At 41.6% G+C, this 21,912-nt stretch overlaps 1 protein-coding gene and 1 pseudogene across 1 annotated transcript in view; both read left to right on the forward strand.

The window, feature by feature from the left end:
- The window catches only part of YPEL2 (yippee like 2), a 66,073-nt gene extending 59,454 nt beyond the window's left edge, over positions 1–6,619 (forward strand). The window contains exon 5 of the mRNA XM_058704928.1: positions 1,814–6,619. Coding sequence (XP_058560911.1) covers positions 1,814–1,903 — 90 coding nt within the window. The 3' untranslated portion in view covers positions 1,904–6,619. The remainder of the gene's footprint in view (positions 1–1,813) is intronic.
- LOC131498065 (glyceraldehyde-3-phosphate dehydrogenase-like) overlaps positions 1–21,912 on the forward strand; it is a 141,676-nt pseudogene that overhangs the window by 9,978 nt on the left and 109,786 nt on the right.

A 21,912-nucleotide genomic window follows, 5' to 3' on the forward strand; every position in this document is an offset into this window, starting at 1 on the left:
GCCTACCCTGAACATGCTACCATGGAACAATAGGTCGTATTCTCGAACCACATTCCTCTATTGTGTACACATCACACAGCGTGCGCACGCGCACACACACACACACACACACACATACACACACACACGGAGTCAAGGAATAATGAAGTGTCAGGGAAATTACTGCTGAGCCCACAGCTCTTGCATGTGTGTGATGTGTTTGCACTTTCTCTCTCAGGGCCTCTCCCCTCTCCACTTTGTGGAATGATTCCTCTCTCAGCAAGAGACTCAAGTCTGAGCTCTCATTCTGGGACCCAAATCCCTGGAGCTCTAGGACAGAAGATATAGTTCATACACATGCTGCCCAGAACCTATGGACAGTAGGGTTTAGCTACTTACTAATTTGGAATACTCAGAACAGCAGCTGATATCCACTGTTTCTGCACACCAAACTTAGCCATAATGACCGTGATGACCAGTGTTTTTCTGATAATACGTTGAGATATTTTTATTCATCTATGCCTGTGAATAAAATATCTCTTTGATCCTATACCTATGCAGGGCTTTTTTTTTCTTCCTATGGGACTTACTAGCCTGAGAGCCCACCCACAGTGCCGTAAATTTAGGATGGTAATTGGCCAGGTGGTTTATATTGAGTTTTTCCTCCGGAAGCCTGGCAGCTGGGGTGGGGGGTGGGGTGGGAGTGGGGGCTTGAGGGCTGCTGGGTTCTTCAACCTGGAGTTCACATAGCTCCTTTCTCCCTAGAGAAAGGCAGTGAAGGAAAAACAGACTTAACACACATGACACAGAAACAGAAAGATAAATAAAAAAGAGACCTATTTGACTTCACCATACTTTGGTCTCTCCCTGAGTGTCTTTTCTCTAAGTGTAACAAAGTACAATTGAGAATTGTAACACATAAACTTCATAGATACATCATCCTTAGAGCAGATTTCCGATTAGCATCTGAAACCAAGTTCCCCTAAGATTTTACACACACACACACACACACACACACACACACACCACACACTCCATAGTTACTTACTGAAGACCTATTATATGGCAAGCAGTCTTCTAAACACAAGGGACACAGCATTGAACAAAATAAATGAAAATATCTGCCTTCCATGTAATTTATGTTGTAGTAATGGGAGATAATATGTAAAATAGACCTGGAGGTTATATTGTATATTTGAGAATGGTAAGTGCTATAGAGAAAAATGAAACAGGAAGAGAGGGGGAAGAGAGAGTTCTGGGGTGGAAGTTGTGCTTTTAAAGTAGAATATTCAGGAAAGATTTTACTAAGATGGTGACATTTGGGCAAAGACTTTTTTTTTTTAAGTTTATTTATTTAGTTTGAGAGAGAGAGAGAGAGAGTGCGAGCAGGGGAGGGGCAGAGAGAGAGAATCCCAAGCAGCCTCCTCACTGTCACTGTGGAGCCCAACACAGGGCTTGATCTCATGACCTGAACCAGAATCAGGAGTCAAGTAACCGACTGAGCCACCCAGGTGCCCCTGGGCAAAGACTTAAATGAGCAAAGATCTTGAAGAAATTCTATGGTAAATATTGAGAAAATACTTACAACATTTAAATTGCAAAATATTTAAACTCCATTGTAAATGTTGAGAAGGTCCTGGTGCTGCCTCAGAACTGTATTAAGTGAAGGCGACCTGGCATGTTTGCATGGTGAGAATTCTCCCAGTGAGTCTGGCTGAAGCGCGTCCTGATCCCTGTCATTGACCTGCCTTTGCTCCTGTGCTACAAAAAAAAAAAAAGTTACCTACTTGTCTTTGGTCATTTGGTGTGTTTTCTCTTCCTTTGTGTCTCCTAGGAACATGCCTTTGAAAGCAGCCAGAAATATAAAGAAGGCAAATACATCATTGAGCTAGCACACATGATCAAGGACAATGGCTGGGACTGATTGGAGGGTATCCACCTACCCCAGTGTCCACGTGAACGCCATCCAACCAAACATTCTACCCAAGCGTGAGAGAGTGACTGAACACTTGGTTCCATCCATTTAGGGGCCTTGCCATCTGGGGCATTCTCCCACCCTGAAGCCGTCTTTCTGGTGACCGGCCTCTAAATCGCTGTCTCTCTGTCTCTTTGCTTTGTATCTGTTTGTGAGTTGATCCTGGCTTCTCTCTGTTCTAGTGTTGGCTGAAAACAAAACAACGAAAGGAACAGATGCCTGACCGCATGGGGCAGCCCACCTTGATAAGGGCCCTGGGGCTCATTAAGAGCTGCTTGATGGCCTCTTGTCAGGAGAGCAGTGGCACAGCACGGGGGGTGCAAGGAAGAAGGAAATGGGGAGCCGTGAGGGTCCCAGGGCTGGTCAGGGGACGGGACGTTAGAGGTAGGAACAAAATTGTGCTGCTCCTGGAGTCCTGGTAACTTAGGCTTGAAATAATCGACTTGTCTAAAAGGACAAAGAAAAAAAATACCTCATGACTACATTCTCTCTGATCAGAAGCTCTGTTCCTGAACCAGCTGTGTCCGGTTAGCATGTGAGCACAAGAATGCGCCCTAACTAGTGGGACAGGGGCCTGGTCCTCCTAGGTCCAGCTGGGGGTGTCCTGGCAGCAGAGAGTGCAAAGCCCAGATGGTTTTGATAACTCTGATGCCTCAGTGCCCCTTCAGGTAATCTTCTTTGCCTCTTCAGCCATTGTTGGTGAGAGGATGGGAGACTGCCTTTTGCAATGGGTGCAAGATCCAAACATCCCAAAGGCTTTGACCACCAACCAAGTAAAATCAGTAATTGAGAACAGGGAACAAAGGGGGCTGTAGTTTGGGAGCTCCTACAGAAATGGCTCAGATATTGGGCCAGAAAAAAAAAAAAAAAGTAGAACCAGCTAGCAGTTCTGTCTGACCTTTTTTTCCTGACCCTTAATAAGAGAAGAGCATTGTGGCAAGGAAGGGGGTAGGGTGGGGAAATGCTGGGAATAGTTTAGATTTGAGCCATTACAGGTTAGTGTATATTTCCACTTTGGTATACAATGGCTTCAGTGAGATCAGCAATTCTTTGTACATAGAGTTTTGGTTGTTTTTCTCCAGTTCTATCATTGTAGATTGTGGAAAACAAAGTCCCAAGGCTTTGAGCTTAGTGATAACCCAGCCAGTAGATTCCTCATGCCCCTAGCTATTCTCCTCGGACTTGAATGCTTTGTGTGGAGAGAAATTGTCAGAGTGGTCCAGCAGTGGGGAGGGCTTAGATATGATGTCAAACATCAAGTTATAAATTCTGATATTAGCCCCCACCTCCCATCTCCCAAACCAAAGTTGATTATATTAGGAAAGTGGGGAACAAATCCCTATAAGGCTCATGAGAGAAAGGAGTTTGTTACAGTTAACCGACACTATGAAGTGTTTTCTACAACACTTCAGCCAGTACATGGTGCATGACCGAAACTCATTTAACGGAGTTAATTTTATTGCTTAGACTGAAAATGTAATTATTGTTAAGATATGTACAGGTTATGTTAGAGTATCTCATTCTTGAAAGGGGGCTGATCCTATAGAAAAAATTCACCTAAAAAGTCACAAAAAGAATGAGTTCATAGAGGCAAGAATCTATAAAATTGAATAATCAAGATTCAAGCAGCCAACCCAGAACATTTCCAGAATTCAAACAAATTCCTCTAGGGAGTGATCCATGGTGGAAATGCTTTTTTCTGTCTCTGTGTGCTGATTGCAGAAGGGGGACCCGAGAAAGGCGTGGTCATGCCCTGGAGGTAGTGAACTGTGGGACTGACAGGAAACCAGGTGGCTCCAGGTTTAGCTGTAGACCACCTCTGTAAGACAATTAAAAAAAAAAAAAAAAAAAAGGATTCTTAGAAATTGAATCTTGTTCCCAAAGGCTTTTAGTCCACATGTTTCAGTATTTTAGTATCCTGGGGAGGTTAAGTTTTCCCCACATTGCTAAAAAGCAGAATGATGTTCAGAAGGAGTATTTCATTTCCACTCCCAGAGAAAAAGGTCTTCTGGCTCCCAGGGCCAAGGTCTCAATAAAAAGCATTTTCTACTTTCACATTCCTAAGCTGGCTTGCCAGCACAAAAATTATAGATCCCTCTTTCTGTCTCCCTTGAAGGTAGTGGCCTTCATTTATGGATTTTGATAAGCCCCTTTGCTCGGGGAAAGTCCTGACTATTGATACTCCTTTTCATAGAAAGAAAATGGGGGTTAAACATGGGTAGGTGTTTTGTCTGTGAAACTAAAAATGGAGTGTGGTGATATAGAAACCAGACATGGGGTGCCCTAGAATTTTCAACAGGGAGAAGAGACCCATGTGCCACTGTTGCTCCTTGGGGATGAGGCCTCTGACTGTTGCATGGATCAGAGCAGGCTTCAGTTAGACCCAGGTTCTGGCCTTTCTTTCTTTCTTTCTTTCTTTCTTTCTTTCTTTCTTTCTTTCTTTCTTTCAGCTATTACCCATTGAGCATCCAGTGGGTGCATGGCGCCGTACTTGGTGCGAAAGATCTGAGTAGAATGTTGGTTTTTCCATAACTACAGGGGAAAAAAACACAACTCATTAGGCTATCCCTTTGTGTCAATGAAACCAAAAGTGCTTCTTATAACTTTATCTCCATTCATGGCTTGTCTACCTAATGTCTAGCAGTATTGGAGAGACCGCAGCTGAGTGATGGGGACACATCAACTCATGGCCTCAGTCAGTTCATTCTTTAATTTCCTCACCAAATTATTGACTCAGAGCATAACCAAAGACCTCATCCATTCACCCCTGGCAGGTTCAGGGAATTGGAGTTTGATGGTAAAGCCTAGGCAGGGTGCAGGGAGTAGCAGGGCAGGGAGAGGAGGAGTGAGAAAGGAAAGGCATGAAGTTCTATACCTCAGCCAGCAGCTGCCTTCATTTGCAACTGAAATCTAGCCAGCAGACCCTCTAGTTCCATCTCCCCTATGCTGCCCTAGGTCATGTGGCATTGGCAGCCCTGGGTTACACCCAAACCCCCAGGATGTTAGTCTCAGGCTGCTGATGGGTTGATTTGATACGAATCAAATACAGCCAAACTTGATGGCCACAGATTGTCAGCTGGGCCTGACTGAGTGCTGCCCCAACTCCTATGACAGCAAGATCATGGAGATAGGATAGAGTAAATCTTTACTGGTGGGTCATTGTGTGAAAAAGAGGTGTCCCCTTTATAAAAAGATTTTCAAGTGGATATATATATTTAAAAAGTTGCTTGTGAAATATACTTTTGTAAATAATATTTAATTTTTTAAATAATATATTTGGTGCTGTTTTCTCAGATCCCCTGAGAGCACTTTTTATTTTCATTTTTAAATTCTATGGTTTCCTCTGCATTTCTTGAAGTATATTTTAAGGGAAATAGTGATCATCAATATACTCTTTTTAAAAAAAGATCTGTATCACGTTAGTCTGGACTGAGGCAGTAAAGCAATGCCTCTCTGCATTTCTTTCCCAAAGGAACAGACTCTGCACTACATTACCAGGTTGAGAATTGAAGTATTTTCTTGTACCAATATTGGCTAGAAAAGTAAATAAATAAAATCAAATTTAGTAACAACTTAGTGATTCCTTTTGTTAGAAGAATTTCCAACAAATTGGGATCTTGTTTTTAATGTGTGTGTGTGTGTGTGTGTGTGCGCACACGCGCACACTCACGCACACGTGTGTGTAAAAAGCACTTTGGATTGTGCCTCCTGTTTTTTTTTCTTTTTTTTTTTTTAATTGGGGACGCTATATCTACAGTTTACACCTTCGCCACATAAGACTTTTCTTCTCTTTCTCTCTGGTGGTTTTGTTTCTGAGTGGACCAACAGTGCAAACCATGAGGATTTTGTTTTTCTGAGCATGGAGCTATTGCCAGTTTGCTCCTCTTTCGTTGTGTGCTCAACTTTCACAGATTGTAAAGGAAATCTGTTGTTTTGTGAAGATCAGAGTCAAATCTGTATTTCTGAGATGTGAGTGTACTCTTTATGTACCGTAGGGTTCCCTTTGTTGTAAAAGCCACCTCATTAACTGGTTTGGGTTAAAAGAACATCAGTAAAATCATACACGATACCTTGTAGGTAAACAGCTTATTTTATTTTAAGATCAGATTGCCTCAGGTTCAGGAAGAGTCTAGGAAATCTTAAACCCAATCAACTTATATATTTTAAGAGTCTGACTCTTAACAGAAAACGTACTAGTGGTCAAGGTGGAGGAAAGAGATGTTTAATCTTTTTAAGCAAAATACAGTCATGAAATCTGCCATCAGTGAAAGGTAAAGCCAAGAAGAAACAAGCTATAATCATCACCAAATTGGATCTGCCCATATGTTTTTATATAACATTTTGGTGAAAGTGAGAGTCGGTTCCCTTTTCCAACCTGCAGAGACGATCTTTCGATAGAATAGAATCTGTCTATTTATGCTTGTGTTTACAAACTGTATTTGTTGGGTTTGGGTTTTGTTATTTTCTTTATCTTTTTTTTTTTTTTTTGGTGGCATTTTTCAGGTCACTTTGCTTCAATAACAAAGATAATTATTTTCAAATAATTTGTCCTCACTTTTTCCTGTATTTGTACATAGTTATTCAGTATTAGAGAAAAGTGCATTGTTTCTGTCATATTTCAATCTGTGTTGGTGCTCATTTGAGAAAATAAAGTTTTCAAATATTTGGAAGGCTCATCTAGTCTTAATTGACCCAGCAAGTTTTATCTTGACTTTTAACATTTAAAGTAACTGAAAAGCCTGCAGGAGGTCATCTGTCTAACCCCATTCACAGAGCTGTCAACTGAGACCCTGTGGGATTGTTTTCTCCAAGGATATTTGGCCAGTTAATGAATAAAAATCAGGTCTCCTGCTTATCTACAAATGTTTCTCTTATCTTTGGTATCAGAAATGCATGAGTGACCTTTAGGATTTCTGTCTACTAACCCCCATATTAGACTCTCCAAACTTTTCTGCTTATACAAATTTCTTTGGGGGAAATTGGATTGCATTAAATGAAGAGATAAAAGAATTGTAAAAAAACAAAATTATGTCACAAAGAGGCAGCATTATCTCTGAATAACTGGCTAACAAAGGAAAATGAGTATTCAGTTATAGTATACGGAGAATCAAGTCTTCTCACTCACTGAACAACTATGAAACATATATTAGATTCTAGGCGCTGGGTGACGGTTCAACCATTCTAATAAATCAGCTGTTTTTGTTTGCCTCCAGGATCATCTACATGCATAGCTTTGCATAACCAGTCAGTGTAAGTAATTTTGTATTCTGGTGCCTTCATTTAACACAGTAAATATTTTTGCCTACACTTGATTTTATACCATAACTTTTCCAAAAGCTTTTCTCCATGGCTTAGAGAGTTCTCACCTTGGTTGAGCAATTTAAATAGTGAAGAAAGAAGATATTAAAACCACACAAGTGTGTACACATTCGTGTGTTTTCGTATTGGTGAAATTATTTTAAAAGTCTGTTCTGTATAAAATAAGAAATACCTTATCTACTTCCCATGAATTTTTACTTATGCATTCTGGGCTGAGCTGCAATTGACTTTTATTTGTCCTTGAGTATATTATCTTATTCCTGTGACCTGTTTTGCTTCAGTGGATGTGTCTGTTATCATTTCATTCTTGTTTGCCTTTGGCAGACCAGGAGGAGAGAAAAGATAATGTGTGCTAGATACAACCAGCTTCAAACCAGCAATCCTCACACTTCAAGCTCTTACACCTCAGGGGCTGTCCAGGAGATCAGGCTGGGGAAAGTGAGGGGAGATCACTGATGTTCATGGAGTGCTTGGCTTGCACCACACCTTCAATTGGGCACTTTGCCTACGTGACCTCATTTAAGATCCTCGCAGTGAGGCATTTCCTCACATCATCCCAGGAGTCCTCACCATCCTATGGGAAAGTAATGACAAATGCTGATTATTCCCATTTTATAGATGATGAAATTGAGGTTAGGAAGTTTTCATGGGAATGACAGGGTCAGGAATCATAGCCTGGCTTCCTAGCCCTATGGTCTTTCCCTACACTGTGTTCCAAATTTTAGCACCTCTTTTCCTTCAGCCTTCTTAATTCTTGTATGGCTTCTTCACAGGATGCTTTCTTAGCCTGCCTGTCATGACTGCTTAATAAGTAGGGGTTCAGGGAATGTGAATTAAAAATTAATTTAAGCAAAGCCACGAAGGTCACTGCTGCCTGAAAGGTATTGTGTATCCCATAGCTGAGTGTAAGCTAGGCTTTGTTGTTTTCTAATACCCTGCAATAGATCCCATGTGTAATCCCTGGCCCCTTGATTAATAGTACGTACTTAATAACTGGTTGGTGAACATTGAATTAATGTGGACGGTGGAGAACTAACAGCTTTCAAAATCTGTTTAATATGTTAGTATCCCTACGAGGAGAATGGAGAGGAGGTTGGCATTAAATGCTTCCTACACAAGGTAGGTAAATGGTTAAATCAGGAGCAATCAGTTTACTATTTGCATTTATTTATTCAACAAGCATTTTTTGGACATCTATTATGTGCCTAGTTTAGTCAGGGAACTAATCCTTGGGAGCAGAAAATCAGTGGTACTAATTATGCAGAGTGGGAGAACAAAGGGTTATGCATGGCTCTCCCTAGTTGGCCAAATATCCAGCCACATCAACCACCACCCTCATGGGCAGCTGTTTCCTGCAGAAATAATTGCTCATAAATCCTTTAATCTGAACCTAGAGCAGGGCACAGGGCATTCTCTGGAGTCAGTGAACCTGGTTTCAAATACTGGTTTCACTTAGTAAAAAGATAATCTATGTGCCCAGTGCCTGGCACATAGTAAGGACTCAGTAATAAAATGGCTGTTATGATTACGGATTGGTATTTGAATTGGGAGTGAAATGAAGAGGACTGCTGTGTTTTATTTTTATGTACATTATTTGCTTAATTTTGCAACAATCCTATGAAGCAAATACTCCATTTTACAGAGGAATAAACTAAGGTTCAGAGCATAAATAACATGCTCATGGAAGAGCTAGGATTTGTAAATTCTTGTTCTGATTCGAAGCCCCCCACCCCCTCCCAATCTGTGGCCCCAGCCTGCCATTCAGGAAACAGGAATAACTACCAAATAGGAAACTTACTGGCAGATCAGACCAAGCACACACCCAAACTATCATGGAGGTTTTGTTTTCTCCTCTTGTATTCTCCCCTCCTTTTTTTTATGAAATAGAAATTCTGTCTTTTCCATTGGAAGTCAAGAGTTCAAACCTCAGGAAGAATTGTTATACCTTTATTTTATATGATTTCAGGCCTGTTGATTGTAGGGCTGTGATTTTAAGGAAAAAAGTTGTTGCGTTCAGTTGTTCAGACTGATAGAAATGATGAAAGTAAAAAACTTGCCTACGTAGAAGTGACTAAAGTACCCTAACATACCACACCATCTCTGTGGGGCCATTCAGGGCTAACTCTCCAGGCCAGCTTGGAACAAGCCAAAGATTAAAAGTTTGCGTGTCATGAAGAGACTTCTAATTCCCCTCTAGGTGATACAGGATCTTTTTTCCCCCTAATGTTTATTTTTTGAGAAAGCGCACAAGCGGGGGAGGGGCAGAGACAGGGGGACAGAGGATCCAAGCGGGCTCTGTGCTAACAGCAGAGAGCCCAACATGGGGCTCAAACTCATAGACCATCAGACCATGACCTGAGCTGAAGTTGGACACTTAACCACTTAACCGACTGAGCCACCCAGGTGCCCCATGGGATCATTTTAATGAGAGACAGGATAGCTGGGAAAGCTGAATTTTTTAAGGCATCAGAAAATTATTTGAAAACTATGACAGAACTGTTAAGTTATATTTATATTGAATTAAAATCATGCTAATGGTTTATTCCAAGCTCAGAAATAAGCAGGATAAAGTAGAAAGAAGGTTGGCTTTGGAGTTGGACAGATGGGGATTTGAAGCCTGACTGCATGCTTATGTATTGATCACTCTGAGGAAGTAACTGCAATTCTAGGGACTATTTTCCATCATCCATGAATTTAAGGATACCAGCAACCATACTCAAGTTATTGTTAGGATCAAATAGTAGCCATAATGTGTCCAGCACATTGACTCAATCAAATAGGACTTAGCAAGTGTCACCTTTTTTTTTTTTTTTTTGGCTGAGTATTGCTAGCACTATAGTGCTAGTTAGGATCTAATATTCATCTCTCCACACCACCTCTACAAAGGAAGAGAGGAAGTTAAGTCACCAACACTTGGTCATGAGTTTTATGAGCAGACAAACTAGAACACAGCACCTAGGTGATCAGGCACGTAGTTGGTCCCTGCACCATGCACTTGCTTTTACTTCCAGAGTATGTACATTTATGGAAAGAAAAAAGGAAGGATATCAGCTAGAAAAAAACATCCTTGAATTTTAGAATCCTGTTTGATAATTTTCATGGTAACCATCTTTATTGGTCTTCAATAAAGCATAATTTGCTTTTTATTCTTGCATCCTGGTCTGATATGCAGGCAGCATGCAGAAGAAGCAGAATGGTCTCAAATCTTGCTCACCTCCCCAGCCTCCCCTGGACTGCCTGCTTCTCATTCTGAGCTCATTCTCCAGAGCAAGGCCATGCAGGCACAGCAACCAAGCAGGGATATTTTATTTATGGCTTTAATAATGGAGTCTCTTGGGAAAATTTTGGTTTCCCATTCCGAGAAACAAAAATTCAGTCACAGTATGTTCTTAAAATTTATTACTGTTTGTTTTTTTCCTACCATATTCTTTGAGCCACCTTAATAGACTTTAAAATGTCCCTTCACAAAAGTAAGATAATTTGACCTGTCGTTCATTTGGTTGGTACGTTCTGTACCAGGCCAGCACAGTGTCAAAGATTAGGAATATAGGTTGATAATGTTGCTGCTGATGACATAATCCAATGTGGAACATGCCATGTGTATTACCGAAACTGCTGCCAGCCCAGCAGGAGCTTGTTTTGGCTTTGTCTAGTTCCCCGTCCCTTTTTTCAAATGCTATTGGAAGAACAGCACCCACTTTTCCTGGAGGCACCCAGGTTTGAAGTTGTTTCCATGGTGACAGGACATACCCAAGACTCAGGTTTCATTTCATTTTTTTTTTTTAATTTTTTTTTAACGTTTTATTTATTTTTGAGACAAAGAGAGACAGAGCATGAATGGGGGAGGGGCAGAGAGAGAGGGAGACACAGAATCGGAAGCAGGCTCCAGGCTCTGAGCCGTCAGCCCAGAGCCTGACGCGGGGCTCGAACTCACGGACCGCGAGATGGTGACCTGAGCTGAAGTCGGCCGCTTAACCGACTGAGCCACCCAGGCGCCCCTCATTTCATTTTATATCTCCATGATATTATAAAGAAATAGCACCAGTGAGAATGCCAGCCATCTGAGGGAGGAGGATTGAGGAAAGGAAGAGCCACTGACCTTCTGGGGCCCTACCTATAGGAAGGACCTGTGGGAGTTTCTGTTTAACAAGGAGGTGTGGGTAGCCATCTTGCAAAGGAAAGGCCAAAGTTACCACAGAGATAACTGGTTTGGACCTGTTGTGTCCAATGCATCACATATTTCATCTTGCCTTGGGTAGACCCAGGTGTAGCCTATGGGTGATTTGCCCTAATAAGCTATGCCATGAGGCAGGCAGAACTCAACATGAGCATGCCTGTAAAGATCCTTTCTGTAGGCAGGAGACTAACTGGCATGTGGGACTAAAAAGCAGTCTTCCAGGCTAGATTTAGCTGTGTGACCTCGGATAGGTTGGTTACCTTTTGAGGCTCAGCTGACTGATCTCTAAAAGAAAGTTGTGGTAAGAACTAAGTGTGATAATGTACATCAAGAGCTGAGATGGAGCCTGGCACCCCAGAGCTGAAGAAATGTTGGTTATTGTTGCTATCGTAGTGGTGAAGGCAAGGCAGGGATGTGTGGTTTTCAAAGTGGAAAAATGCATGTGAATCACTAGACAAATAAGAAGAATTAGAATAGGATGTTTTATAATGATTCTTTTTCTTTGCATGCATTTTCTAAGCATATTTTATTTTATATTTCTTTACATGTGTCTTGATATTTGGCAAATAGTAAATATCCCCCAAAACTTACACATTCTTTCAACAAGTATTTCTGAGCCAGACATTGTGCTAGAGATAAATAGACAGGGTCCGTGCCCTCAGGAAGTTTCTTCAATCCCTTCAGGGAGTACTTATTTAACAAAGGGGAGTGGGTGGTTGCCCAAAGAAGAAAAGATCAGAGCTACCATTGCAATTACTGGTTTGAACTGGAAAGTATAGTTATAGAAAGGCTTCCCAGAGACCTCTTGCTGCCTGTCTAACACTGGGTCCCTCTAGTTCTTGACCTAGGCCTGTGCTATGGTCCTTACCAGATTGTCTGTCTCCTTCCCCAGGACTCTTCCCAGAGTCCAGGTACCCGGACTCATTACAGTTGAAAAACTAGCAGCTCAGTGATGTTGGATGAACAAATATTCATGTGGATGTAAGGATGGTCATCTAATAAAATAATTATTCCTTTCAACCTCGACATAAGAGGAGACTAGTGATATTTATGGACTGTTGTGGGAGAAAGGAAAGATTGTTTTAGCTTTTACCTTCATTCCATTGGAAACAATAAGGTAAATGAGACAGAACTTTAGAAGATAGAAAAGGTAACTAAAGCAGGCATGTGTTTCACATCTCATGGTGGGAGTGAAGGTTCTCAATGGTTTCATTCAGTCAAACCAAAGTACAAGGGGTGGGGAGCATGGGGGCTGGCAGTCACTCATGTAATAGCAAGGAAAAGGGTTTCTCCACATGGGGTATGTTGGACAAAGAGCTGAGCAACGTTTCAGGCACAAACATGGATCATTTCAGCTGGTTGGTCAGAGAGTGATGTGCTATCTGCTGCCCAAGGAAAGTCCTCAGCACTATGGCCTGGTGAGGCCACATGTGAGCTAATTCAGTCATAGGTTGGGCAGTCAATGAACATGAACTCTAATTCTTTCCATGGGGTCTCTTTAGGTTTAACCTTTTTACCTCCAGACCTCACTAATCTCTCTGACTACTTTCTTTCCCCCTCTCTCACCCCTAATCTCTTTGGGTGAGGGAATTGTTTTCAAGTGAGAGAGGTGGGGAAATCTTGCTTTCATTTATGGTATTTTCTCCCAAATGCTTTGTTCTTCCCTGGAATCTTTTTTTCTTACTTTTGATGGCCTAGGATTTCGAAACTCAAAAGCCAAAGAAATACAAATAGCTTTTCAAGTCAGATATAGTTTACAGATTGCAGAATTCACCTTCTTGAGGTGTACCTGAGTTTTAACAAATGAGTACAGTCGTGTAACTAACCATCACAATTAAGATATAGAATATTTAAATCACCTCTAAAAGTTCCTTCATGTCCCTTTTATAGTGATCCCCCTCCTATCTCTAGCCCCCGACAACCACTGATCTATTTTCTGTTCCTGTAGTTTTGCCTGTTCAGAACACCTTATAGTATGTAGCCTATTGAATCTGTCATAATACTTTAACATAATGCTTTAGAGATTCATCTGTTATTGCATGCATGAGTAGGTCATTCCTTATTTTTAAAAAAATTTTTTTAATGTTTATTTATTTTTGAGAGAGAGACAGAGTATGAGTGGGGGAGGGGCAAAGAGAGAGGGAGACAAAGAATCCGAAGCAGTCTCCAGGCTCTGAGCTTGTCAGCTCAGAGCCCCATGCAGGGCTCGAACTCACGACCCATGAGATCATGCCCTGAGCCGAAGTTGGACACGTAACTGACTGAGCCACCCAGGAACCCCAGTAGGTCATTTTTTCTTATTGCTGAATAGTATTCCCTTGTATGGATATACTGCAGTATATTTATCCATAATGGGCACTTGTATTGTTGCCAGTTTCTGGCTATTATGGAAAAAGCTGCTATAAACATTTGTGGATAGGTTTTTGTGCATATTATGTATATATTTTTACCATTCTTGGGGAAATCCCTCAAAGTCAAATTGTTGAGTTATATGGCAAGTGGTTGTTTGTATTTAGAAGGAACAAACTTTTTCCAAAATGTTTGTGCCATTTTGCATTTCTACCAGCAGTCCATGACAGTTCCGGTTTCTCCACATGCTTCTCAGCATTTGGAATTGTCTGTTTGTTTGTTTATATTTCAATTGAGTCATTCTGAGAGACATAGATTCTCTCTCTTTTTTTTTTTTTCCTGATTTCTGCTGCCACATTCCTCCCATGGGATAAATGTACAAAAATTCTTTTCTGACCAAACAAGGTAAAGAGTGGGAAAGAATTTAAAAGTGACTTTGCATTATAAGAACAAACATACCTTTTGCTTCATAAGAAAACATGAATGAATTGAAGATGTGAGAAAGCAGGTACTGGGAAGAGGGACCAGGTATAGGAGCTCAGAAGCTCTCCAAAATGATTGCTTTCTGATTAATCCATTTAGAAAAACCCACTCTCTCTCTCTCTGGGCATAGATTATAAAACCAAGCGCTTTCTATTAATTCTTGTTTTCTAACCTAGTATCCTTTAAACCAGAAAGGTGAGCTTTGCAGAAGGATGGCTGCGATGACAGCATTGCTAAAATAGCTACATGTAAAATAATTATAAAAGATTGCACATTCAAAAGAAAACTTCACCCTTAACCCCAAATTATGTTCTTTCTTTCTTTCTTTCTTTCTTTCTTTCTTTCTTTCTTTCTTTCTTTCTTTCTTTCTTTCTTTCTTTCTAGAAAGTGATTTGCCATGAAGCCTTTGAAACCTTTTGAGGAATTATCTTGTTCTTTTCCTTGTCACTCCTCATTCACTTCATTGGCACACAATGAATACAATTTATAATCTTGGCCATTTAGTTCAAGATCCCTGAGATACTCTTATGACATCTAAAAGAGGCTGCTAGGGGCGCCAGGGTGGCTCAGTCAGTTAAATGGCCAACTTCAGCTCAGGTCATGATTTCGCGGTCCGTGAGTTTGAGCCCCGCGTCGGGCTCTGTGCTGACAGCTCAGAGCCTGGAGCCTGTTTCAGATTCTGTGTCTCCCTCTCTCTGAACCTCCCCCGTTCATGCTCTGTCTCTCTCTGTCTCAAAAATAAATAAACGTTAAAAAAAAAAAAATTTAAAAGAGGCTGCTAGAATCAGCATCTAGGAAACTCAGGTCTGAAACAGAGACTACAACCCCTTCTTTCTGCATGAGAATTGAAAGGAAGGCATTTCTTCCAACCATGTGTGGGATACACACCGGGGGGATCTGTTTATCCAGGTTGCTTCTTGTACACCCCTGTGTGGCCAACAGGAGGAACAAAACAGCCTGTAGTCTACCCTGAAAGTCTCTATATCCCACTTCTTTTCCTCCTTCCTTCTTTTGCTGTTTGTATCCAGGCTGCCTACACCAATCACCTTTTTCCAAATGCAAGGGAGAGCAAAGGGGTAGAAGGGTGGGAGTTTTGAAGAATTCAGGTAATCTGCTGATTGGTTGGCAATGCTTACTTTTGGTTTCTAGGCAATAAATCATGACTTAGAAGCAGAAAGCCACTCCCAGTTTCCGCTACCATCTGGGTCCATATTCCCCAAGGTCCTGTGTCCAAGGTGACCCAGTACTATGGTAAATGCAAAACCTGCTAAAATTGAGTGTCTGTGTTTGAGAACCAGACTGTAGACATTTGGTTCCATGAGTGATGGTGACATAATGGGGTCAAGTGAAGCTGTCAGGAAAATAGTTACTAATAATAGCTCATATGGATTGAGCACTAGCTCTGTGCCAGTCATCAAATGGCTCCATATGTTCCTTTTTCATTAGCCTTCACATTAACCCTATAATGTAGGCCCTATTATTAATTCAGTTTTAAAGTAAAAACAAACAAAAACACAACAACCCCCCCCCCCAAAAAAAAAACCCTTAGGCTTAGTGAGATGGTGACTTCCTACATGCCCACAGCTAGCAGATGGTAGACCCGAGTTTTAAACCTAGATAACGTGACTCCAAAGTCTCCATTCTTAACCACTCTATAACTATAATCCGAGCCCCACTGCAGTAAAAATCCCCAGGTAGATAAGTCTAACAATGGGAAAGTGTGAGAAAAAAACGTTTCCCAGGTTTTGAAATCTACTTCTACTTCGAAAATCAATTCATTTCAACAAGTCACTCATTTATTCACTTAACACTGACTTTTTAACATGTACAGATGCTGGAGATACAGCAGTAACAAGGTAACTATGGTTCCTGCCCTCGTGGACCTTACAATCATAAAGAGAGACAGTTTGTAAAGAGAAAATTGCAATGAAAAAAATGGTATGTTTCATCAGAGTTATGAAGGGGCAATGCCAAAGAAGAGGAAGAGGTTTCTAAATTTGGTTATGAGAGTGAGAAAATGCTTCATAGAGGAGGCATCTTAGGAGCTGAGTCTCAAAGAATATAGAGGGATCTCCGATAGACAAGGTATGTGCGCAGACATGCACATATGTAAGGGAAAGTGTGGTGTTGCACCAATGAGATAAGAAGGAAGCATTGTGGGCAGAGAGGGCAACCCAACCCCAGTATTCACATTTGAGAGAGCACACGTTTGGTGATGCCTGTAACAGGGTTCAAGGTAAACAGCAGGAGAAGAGGAAGAGGCTGCATAAGGTGGGTGGAGCCACGTCTTGAAATGCCTTTTAAAGAGTTTGGGTGTTTTGTTTTGTTTTGTTTCTGTTTGTTTGTTTATATTTTTTAATGTTTATTTTGTGTGTGTGAGAGAGAGAGAGACAGCACGAGTGGGGGAGGGTCAGAGAGAGAGGGAGACACAGAATCTGAAGCAGGCTCCAGGCTCTGAGCTGTCAGCACAGAACCTGATACGGGGCTCAAACTCATGAGCCACCATATCATGACCTGAGCCAAAGGCTGAGGCTTAACCAACTGAGCCACCCATGTGCCCCAAGGAGTTGTGTTTTAACTCATGGGCAGCAAGAAGCCATTTAAAGATTTTGAACAGACACATGACATGACCGGATGGGCATCAAATTCCAACTTGGTCAGTTATGGAAGGAAGGAGTAGAGAAAGGCAGAGAGGGAGATACTTTAGGAGAATGTGGTAATATTGCAGATGAGAAAAGATGCAATGTCTAACCTAGGGAGGTAACCATGGAGACAGAGAGGAAGAGCTGAATGAGAGTATGATTAATAAGGCAGAATCCACAGGACTTGATTGTTCAGTGAGGTGGCATAAGGGCTACCTACACAGGCTATGTGGTTTCAGATTGCATTGATCCCATACACTTCCTAGCAGTGTGACTTGGCCAAGTTACTTAAGCCATCTGCCTCAGCCTCCTCATCTGTAAAATGAGGATAATAATAGGATTTGCAGCATAGGGTTGTGGTAAAGATCAAATGAGATCTATGTGCCTAGAACAGCATCTGGCACAGTAACTGCTCAACAAATTTTGTATTTTCATTATTTTAGTGATAGAAAGTGAGGGATCTAAGCTGGGTCCCAGGTTCCTGACCTGAGTCACTGTACCAACATGAGCTAGGTGTAGGATACTCTCCTTGAGAAAGCTGTAGTCTAATTGAACACCTACTAGAAACACTGTGGAACTGATTGTACCCTAGTAGGCCCCAACTAAGATTTGCTGTTCTTGTTTAGCCATGAAAGTGATACTGCTGAGTAGCTCTAGGTTCTGGGCTGCCTGATTCACAGCAATATTTTCTGCCTTTATTCTGATCAAGTTGTCCCAAAGATATTTTTCAAACATCAAAAATATTTCATGTGATCCTAATGCTTTGAAAGTAATCCCAGATCATTGAAAAAAGTACTAGAAAATACTCCCTGGAAAGGTAATTTCTTCAAATATATATATATATATATATATATATATATATATATATATTTGTATATATGTATATATATGTGTATATATGCACATATATGTATATATGTATATATGTATACGTGTATATATATGTATATATGTATACATATATATACAAATATGTATATATGTGTGTGTGTATGTGTGTGTATATCTTAAAGCTTTCTAGAACTTACTATATGTTTTTCCTCTAGTCACTTTATTATAAATGATTTTCAGTAAGTATATTGCCTCCAATCCATACATCCATTGATCCATCTATCCACCCACGAACCCTCCATCCACCCACCCATCCATCTATATCCACCCACACACCATGTGGTATGCATAGAATTTGGAGCCAGAGGGCACCTGGGTGGCTCAGTTGGTTAAACATCGACTTTTGATCTCAGCTCAGGTCTTGATTTCAGGGTTGTGAATTTGAGTCCCGTGCTGGGCTCCACGCTGGGTGTGGAATCTACTTTAAAAGAGAGAGAGAGAGAGAGAGAGAGAGAGAGAGAGAAGAATTTGGAGCCAGACACATCACTGTTAAGTATTACTACTTAGTAAGAGTGATGCCTTGAGGCTGTTATGTCAGTTCTCTGAACCCAGTTCCTTGTTTGTAAAATAAGGATTCAAACAAGTATCTCCTCACAGTTCTCCTGTGAGGATTCAATGAGACAATGACTATAAAGTATGGAGCACAGCACTGTGCATGTACTAACACTCTACTACTGGTAGCTGCTTTTATTACTTTGCACGCCAGGCATTGCGCCAGACACTGAGCATACAGCAGGGAACATGAGAGTTAGGAACGCTGCCCGCCTAGAACTTTCAGTCTAGAGGAAAAGAAAGATATGAAATAAGTAATTTTTCCCAGACAATCCCATCTCATTATATAGCACTACTATCTTCCCAGCTTACTAGGTTCAAAATCAAGACATCTTTGATTCCCCTCTATCAATCCCCACCCCCATATCTAACCCATAGGGAAGTCTTTTTAGCTCTACCCCTAAAATATATCTCAAATCTGGCCAGATTGCACCATCTCCAATGCTACAACCTGGTTCAAGCATTCATCTACCTTTCCTGGAGTCCTGCAACAACTTCCATAACTGGTCTCCTTACTTTCACTCATGCCCCTTATAACACATTTCCAAGAATAGCCACAGGAATCCTTACATAGCATAAATCAGATCTTGCTGGTCCTCTGCTTAAATGCTGCAATTAGAATAAAATTCAACCTTCAAGGCCCTACATACTCTGGCACCTGCAGCTTCACTACCCACAACCATGTGGAAATTCTTTCTGTACCTTGAATGCATCCAGCTTGTTTCTGCTTAGGGACTTTACACTGAGGTCTCCACTGCTTAGGACGCTCTTCTCTATATCTTACCATGTCTGGCTCCTTGTGCATCAGGTCTCTAGTCAGATGTCATCTCAGAGAGGCGTCCTCTGGCAACACTACCTCATTACCCCTGCCCCTCATCACTCTATTCTCTTACCTTGTTTTATTTTCTTTATATCATTTCTCTGTCTATCCTTCCTTCCTTCCTTCCTTCCTTCCTTCCTTCCTTCCTTCCTTCCTTCCTCTTCCTCCCTCCATCCCTTTTTTTCTCTTTCCTTCCTCCTTCCCTCTCTCCCTCCATCCCTCTTCTTGCTATTTTTCTTTCTTTTTCAATCTCTACATATAGCTGGTCTCATGAGGGGCAGGACTTTGTCTTCTTGCCTCCATATCTATGTGCCTTGAATAGTACTCAGCACATAGTAGGTGCTCCATAAATATTGTTTAAATCAATGATTAAATGACTGATTGAGGTAATTCCAGCAACGTGTGTGATCACAGGAACAATACTACTGGGGCAGCAGGGTGACAGTTGCTCAACTATGTATTGGAAAAGATTTCCATCTGTCTGAGAGTTAAATTCAGTCCTGCCTGATAGAAAGAACTTGGACTAGAATTTTCTCAGGATTTCTTCCAATCTGAGATTCTGGGATCCATGCCCTTCACCATGTCCTGAAGTATCCTTTCACCTGGTTTTTAGCAATACACAGATTAAAAAGCCACGGTGGCCAAGTGGTTGGTGAAATGGAGATCTGGACACCATTCTTAACAGGGCAATCAGTTCCTTTCCTGAAAGAGGCACTGCCAAGATTCTACACAGGTTATTTTATAGCTGATATAGTAACAAAAACCCCTATTTGTAGTGCATCTACTGTAACATTCCATTCATCTGGCATACTTCTTGACTAATTCTTATAACAACTCTTCAGAGTAGGTGTTATCCTCCTTCTCACCTTGCATATGTGGAACCTGAGGCCCAGAGAAGAATCCTTACTTGTCTACGGTCACAAAGCTGGTAAAAGGGGGAGCTGGGATTCAAACCCAGGTCTTCTGGCTCTGATATCTAGGCTGGTTCCACAACAGTCTAGAGAGCCAACTCCTTAAAGTGGGGAGTAGATGGTGTTGATACAGAACTAGCTAATGCTAATTTAGGAAAAACAATCCTGAGATAAATAGAGTTATAGAAAGAAGACTTCTTAATTAGCCTGCTGGCCCAGCAAGAATGGTGAGTTTTAGCTCCTGTAGGTCAGAGCTATTTGGCATCTGGGGATTCAAGGGCAGGACTATAGGGACCAAGGAGAAAACTGTTTTCAAAAACAAAGAAGGGCTTCTGTGAGCTGCGTCAGGGAGGGCAGTATGCTCATAGTGATGAGAACATGCTGGGGGACAGGAACAAGGAAGAGGTTGTAGGGAAGAAAAAAATGTACCAGAAAGGTTCTGGACAGAAGACAGATGGGTGTGGGGGTGGGGGAGAAAGGGTAGAGAAGCAAATTCATCCACAGCAGGAGATCTAGAAGAACCGTTTTGTAGCCCCTGACCTTCTCCCAGAATGTTCTTCACTGCATCCCTGGCTGAGGTACACTTTCATTCTTCTTAGAGCCTTTCATTAAAAGACAAGGAAACTTAGCTGAGCAGTGAGGGAAGATCTTCATGGGCAACTGCCATGGAAATCCCAAGTCCTTAAATGTCACCTCCTAGAGATGCCTTCCCTCATCTAAATGAGACCCCCCCCCCCATAATTCTCTATTACTGTACCTGATACTTCTCTCAATAGCATTTCTCACAATTTATAATTACATAGTTAGTAATTTTCATGGACATTGTCTGTCTCGCCCCGTAGGGCAGAGACCATCTTTGTTTTATTTGCCAACGTGTATAGAACAGCACCTAGAATGGTGCTGCTGTTCTAGAACGGTGAGGTAAATGTTCAAGAATTATTTGTTAAGCAACTGAAGGAGTGAATGGTGTCTGGGCGTCTGATCCTTAGATCGAGTGGTCTCTGTGGCATGTGAATAAATTATGGTTTACTCATCCCCTCAACATTGTACCTATAGATAAAATCAGGTTAGAATTAATACCAAGGATAGATTCAAAGAGGAATTAAGGATCATTATCCAAGAGATATCAGGGGAAGCCCTGCTCGTCTGCCTACTGAAGTGAAGGGAATTCTGGGCTGCTTTTATGGAAATGAGCCTTAGTCAATTTAGCCCCAGCTCTCTCCTCCCCTACACCTGTCCCCTGTCAGTGCCCACTTGGGGGCAGATCATGGGGGCAGGTCATGCTAGGGCTTGCCCCACTTTGCACTGCCAGGAGCTCTGGCTGTTTCCCATCAGATATATGCTGGTTGTTGGCAAGAAAGAAGGAAGCAAGCTGTAGCAGGAACAAAGTCCGCCAGCCTCCCCACCCCCACAGACTTGAAGTAGTTGGTTGAAGGAAGCCAGCTGGTACCAGGTTAAAGAGACCATTATTTGCCATCTAGTAAGCAAGTGTTTTTTGCAGGGAGGGGTGAAGTTTATTTCTCAGCAGGTTGGAAAACGGCATGCATGATATTTTGTTTCTCCTTTGGCCTTGCTGATAGCAGAGTTCACTCTTGAGGTTTGGTTGACCTGGTTCTTTTAAGGGAGACCCTGAAATATAGATAAGCACATGTTAGTGGAACAGACAGATGCCCTTCCCTACCCATCGCCTACCCATTCTTCCTGATGCCATCCTTTGTTTACGAACTGTGACAAATATTACTAAGGAAGATAAATGGAGCCAGGAGACTCCTCACTGTGACCTCAGCAAGTTGCACTGTGGGCCAGACTAGGCC

Source organism: Neofelis nebulosa, chromosome 16 (genome assembly GCF_028018385.1).
Source record: "Neofelis nebulosa isolate mNeoNeb1 chromosome 16, mNeoNeb1.pri, whole genome shotgun sequence".
NCBI classification, from domain to species: domain Eukaryota; kingdom Metazoa; phylum Chordata; class Mammalia; order Carnivora; family Felidae; genus Neofelis; species Neofelis nebulosa.